Source organism: Eptatretus burgeri, chromosome 4 (genome assembly GCF_056783735.1).
Source record: "Eptatretus burgeri isolate ZD-2024b chromosome 4, Ebu_testis_v1, whole genome shotgun sequence".
Lineage (NCBI taxonomy): Eukaryota > Metazoa > Chordata > Myxini > Myxiniformes > Myxinidae > Eptatretus > Eptatretus burgeri.
The window spans coordinates 110,177,911-110,183,428 of NC_140964.1; the positions used below are offsets into that span (position 1 = coordinate 110,177,911).

At 43.8% G+C, this 5,518-nt stretch overlaps 1 protein-coding gene across 3 annotated transcripts in view; it reads left to right on the forward strand.

Annotated features, from left to right (window-relative positions):
* The window catches only part of LOC147028892 (partitioning defective 3 homolog), a 336,652-nt gene extending 332,913 nt beyond the window's left edge, over positions 1 to 3,739 (forward strand). For all 3 annotated transcript variants that reach the window (XM_085879726.1, XM_085879725.1, XM_085879727.1), the window contains one exon: positions 1,246 to 3,739. In XM_085879726.1, the coding sequence (XP_085735852.1) occupies positions 1,246 to 1,738 (493 nt within the window). In that variant the 3' untranslated portion in view covers positions 1,739 to 3,739. The remainder of the gene's footprint in view (positions 1 to 1,245) is intronic.
* Positions 3,740 to 5,518: the final 1,779 nt, after the last annotated feature.

Sequence of the window (5,518 nt, forward strand, 5' to 3'; positions counted from 1 at the left end):
TTACTCCCTTAATGTTTCACCCGGTCATGCAGTTTGGAATTCATATCCGGCATTACGATGAAAATGCATGATTATTGATGATAAGATCGGGGGTCAGTTTAAAGATCCGGGTTGGGCTATAACGTTCCGGCTGGACAATTGGGCACCTGTGAAACTGCCGATTCCTCATTCCGTTATGTAATCTACCGCACCACAAGAATCCTCATTTGGTGTCCTTCATGCCATTTGGTAGTGATATCGCTTCTTTCGGTTGGACATTTGAGGAAGTTTAATTATGAGGAAGACCTTTCCGCGTAATTTGGGGTTCCCCTTTTTTTTTTTTTATCATTGTCACGGTGTTCCATAGTAAGTTTACAATTTGTGTATTTCGCTAATCCTGCACTTCCATGAAAGGGCATCGAAAGTCTCGTATGTGAGTAGTGAACAGTGATTGCAATATAATAAATGTGGGTTAATTTAGTTCAAAATAGTCACAAGACCTCGAGAGATTGCGCTAGCCCTAGTGTTACAATTGAAGCATTTTTTTCATCAGTGGTACTTTTGCACAAATTCGTTGAAACGTAGCATTGTGTAGCTTGCTGGGGTTTTTTTGGGGCAGGGAATCAACCATTCCAGCAGTGTGAGGTGCACACAATGATGGCATGAGACATGTTATTCACCAACTCAAAGCCAAAGCACCCGAGTAACTGGATGGTGTGAAAAGGCTGCAGACGGGACATTTTCTTTTTCTGATGCAAATACCTGTACATGCAAATGCAAACGAATTCAAGGTTTGTAAATGAATTGTCTACTGAGAGGAAATGAGGGTTGTATCTTCATGCATGCGAGTTTGGAAGCGCTTGGTACGGCAGTCTTTTGGGGGGAGGATGATGAACTCTCTCTTGGTTGGCATCATCATTAACGTCATTCTATCGACCACGTCGTCAGGGAACAAAGTTGACATGTTATGTTCAACGTCGTTTGTAAACATCCTGGGATTCAATTAGCAGGTAGGTCGGACTTTTAAGATTGCTTTCCCATTAAGTGGATAATTTTGACCTACCAAGTTGTGGATAGAGTTTTGTCATGCCTTCTGTTCTACCTAATCAAGGCAGGACGGTCATCGTTTGTAAGAAGCATTGCTGCTCGGGCTTTGCTGCTGTAATTGTGCAATGAACATCTCACAGTTTAAATTTTTTTAATCGTTTTGAGTGAAACCATAAAGCTAAACATGTTTTGTTTTACCCCCGAACGTGGGTGTTTCAGGCAACCCAGGAAGCTCAGTAAAGCCGGGTCTCAAAGTGGAAGCTACGTGGGTGGAGATGGTAGCTCCATGACTGGTACGCCAGATTCTGCAGCCCCAGCTTTATCGACTGTTGCTCCCAGTACGCGCCTACGCTCAGAGCTGTCAGTAGATCTTCGCCTCAACAAGTCGAATGATACTTCCATGACGAAATCTTCATCTACGAATCCTCAACCTGAATCGCCGACCCCCGATGCTGAAGCTGCGTCACATGTCTGCGGCGAGGTACCAATCGTCCTGCAAGGTGGGAGCGCCCGAAGAGGTGGCGTTGTTACATCGCGCTCCTTTGCGTACAATGCGCGCGTCCTTCAAGAGACGCAGGAACTCCTGAGGCAGGAGGTGCAACGTCGACAGGGGGTAAAGCAGGCGAACGGCACATGTGCACAGACCCCCGGATTGCCCACCAGTGGAGAGCATGAGGACGGTGGGATGAAGACCCAAGGCAATCGGCTGTAGTTTGATCATCTCAATCTCTCAGGAAAGAGCCTTTCTTGATGTTGTTGCCCAGCGTTTTGCGTAGATGATTTTATACCAATATGATCTATTGGATGAGCAATGATAGAATCCAATGAAAAGATTTGCTGTGGACGAGAGTGCCTTGTCGGTATATGGGCTTCATGATTGCATTGGAAGAAATGGAAGCACGAGTTGAGTGCTTGCTAATGAGGAAGGGAGGGTTCAGGAGGTTTGGGAGAGGGTGGTCCGCTGAGCTTTTTCCCCCCTTAGAATGTGCTGCTCATTGGACAGTTTGCTTCGTAGATGCTTAAAGGGGAAAGTGTCAAGATCCAACACGGGTTATTAACCTTCCCTGTGTGGTTGTGTACATCAGTGATTTTAGTCAGTGTTCCACAGAAGCTGTTTACACTTCTCTTTGTCATGATTTATTTGTATGCGTTACATCAACGTCACTCTCACGGCATGCGATCCCATGCCGCTGTCCCATTGACAATGAAAGATGGATTTCGGGCGCACCGCTTGCCGTTACTACCCTTACATCCTGCAATTTTCCCACCAGATAGTTCTGCTGTCAAGTGCCAGTATCTGCGAGGATAACAGCATCCATCATCAAAGATCCCATTGAATTTCCCTGCTGATGTCTCAGCGTTGATCAAAAACATTTGCTTCCACATTTGGTTGTTGCTTTCTTTAATTTGTTCCTGTTACAATGCCATTTTCGCAGAATGGCCAAAGTAGATATGATGTGAACTCAAATTCTTCTTCTTCTTCTTCTTGTTCTTGTTCTTCTTCTTCTTCTTCTTCTTCTTCTTCTTCTTCTTCTTCTTCTTCTTCTTCTTCTTCTTCTTCTTCTTCTTCTTCTTGTTCTTCTTCTTCTTCTTGTTCTTCTTCTTCTTCTTCTTGTTCTTCTTCTTGTTCTTCTTCTTGTTCTTCTTCTTCTTCTTCTTCTTCTTGTTCTTCTTCTTGTTCTTCTTCTTGTTCTTCTTCTTGTTCTTCTTCTTGTTCTTCTTCTTGTTCTTCTTCTTGTTCTTCTTCTTGTTCTTCTTCTTGTTCTTCTTCTTGTTCTTCTTCTTGTTCTTCTTATTGTTCTTCTTATTGTTGTTCTTATTGTTGTTCTTATTGTTGTTCTTCTTGTTGTTCTTCTTGTTGTTCTTCTTGTTGTTCTTCTTGTTGTTCTTCTTGATGTTCTTCTTGTTGTTCTTCTTGTTGTTCTTCTTGTTGTTCTTCTTGTTGTTCTTCTTGTTGTTCTTCTTGTTCTTCTTCTTGTTCTTCTTCTTGTTCTTCTTCTTGTTCTTCTTCTTGTTCTTCTTCTTCTTGTTCTTCTTCTTGTTCTTCTTCTTCTTGTTCTTCTTGTTCTTGTTCTTCTTGTTCTTCTTGTTCTTCTTGTTGTTCTTCTTCCTCCTCCTCCTCCTCTTCTTGTTCTTCTTATTGTTCTTCTTCTTCCTTCTCCTCTTCTTGTTCTTCTTATTGTTCTTCTTCTTCCTCCTCCTCTTGTTCTTATTGTTCTTCTTGTTCTTCATCTTCATATCCCATCCGCATTGAACTTTGTCTCACAAAGCCGGCGGCACTGATGTCCGAGTGGTGTGCGCGGTGGCTTTGGGGTTGAGGAAGTGGTGTGTGTGTGTGTAAGAGAAGCAATCTCCTGTTCCACTTGCAACTTATCATGGTACTCGTTTTACACCTTTTATCTCTAAACCCCACCATTGGAGACAACCGCATGTGGTGGTTAGCAATGGCGATACGCCCATACCAGTATAACCTTGTTCCGCTTGTTCAGCTTGACATGTCCACTCTGTTTACAAACTGAAAAGTAATATTTATCTGAGCCGAACAAGCAGACAGCAGGCTCATGTACTGTACTTTAATTTGCACGCTAGTCCAACGACAGTATTTTGACTGCTGATCTCATGAACAATGTAACGTTCCATGCTTGGTGCATGCTTTTTGTACTGAGAAAGAAGTTTTTAAAAACAATATAAATAAATAAATGAATACTCTTTACATTGTTCTGTGCACACTTTCTTGCCTTTGGACACTTTTAATGCATTGTGTACCCTCAGATTTGGCAAATCGGGGGAATTGTGGGCCGGAGTCATCTTTGGAACTCTTTGCCGTGATCCGTCTCTGCATCCTCACAGTACCAAGCCAAATAAGCCACATGAGTGTTGCTGATTAGTCACAGTGGAAGTGTCCATTGTCTCAAGAGTGGAGCACTGAGTGGTGTTTTACATCCTTTGTGTCGCAGCGGATACCGGATTGTCCTTGTAAACATGGGAGTGTCTGCGTGGAATGACCGTTGTAAACGAGGTGTCATCCACTCCTTCGTGACGAGTGAGTGAGTTTGAGTGCAACCTGACAGGTGTTAGTTGGATTGGGTGAGAACGGACATGGTGACGAAGGCAGAGAAATGTGCACAAAGTGCCAATCGCAGAGTGATCATTCTGCAAATCATTAGTTTGAGGGTCAGGTGAGGGCATCATTCTGCAAACGTAGAGGGAACATGCTGTGGACAGGCTCTGTTTGAGGAGGAGGGAGGACTACTCAATAATAATAATATTTATAATCATCATCATCGTCATGCACCATGCTCTATATGATGGAAGGTCAGTTTCTTGAGTGGCGGTGCAATCCTGGACGGGTTGTCACTAACTCGGGATACTCGACTGAATTTGCGGGCACTTGTAATTTGTTCATGGTGCCGGCGATGGCTTGTCTACTCTTCACAAAGGACACCGTAGGATCTTTAACGTCCACCAACTAATACTGGCAGACAAGACGCCCAATTTAACGTCCATCTGAGGGACGGCACACACATTGATGTGAATCACCCTGCCTGCAAAACATTGGGATGACAGTTTATAGCTGGGTCGGGATTCAAAACCAGGCTACACAGCCTAGAGGTGAGTGTTCGTACCTCTTGGCTTTCCTGACAGCACTAGGAAATGATGCGGAGTGCGTTGATGGTCAAGAATTCTGTAGTTTGATGACGTTTCTTTATAAAGGAAGTGAAAAAGCTAAGTTGGTGGAGTGTTGCAGGAGTGGGTAAATTAGTTTAGCAGAGGAAATGGAGTGTGCAGTGAGTGACCTGCAAAAGTGTTTATCTCTTCCAATAATGCTAAATTTCGATGAATTACGAATTATGTAGAAACAATTTTTCCAAAGGAGTTTTTTTTTGATTCATAACTGAAAAGATAAAACTGAACACTGTTATAGTTGAAGGAGGTTACCTGTCAGGAATACCTGCAAAAAGACATGGACAAATGAAAATTCACTGGTTACAAAAGTATTCAGACCCTGAGGTCAGTACTTCTGCGGCTGTATGGACATGTGACTCGTTTTCCTGACGCTCATCCTGCTTACCAAATTCTCTCAGCGAGGGAGCCTTGTGAGTGGAGGAGGCCAATGGGCCGACCACGTACCTCTTAGTTGATCGGCATCTCAAGAAGATGGGGATGAACCAGGCATCTGCCTGGGGGGGATAGCCAGACGGAGGCCCTTAGAGTATCGGTAGAACGTGGATGCAGCGACGCGCTGCTCCGGCGCATGCTCCCATACCTGACCTGCCAGTTCAAGTGGAAACACCTTTTTCATCAATGACTGTTACGAGTCCTTTTTTGGGTCGGTCTCTACCAGCTATGCACACTGAGATGGTGAAATCTTTGCCCATTCTTCATGTGAAAATTGCTCGAGTTGTGCCAAGTTTGATGGGGGTCGTCGATGGACTGCAATCTTCAAGTCTCACCATAAATGTTCAATTGGGTTCAAGTCAGGACTTTGACC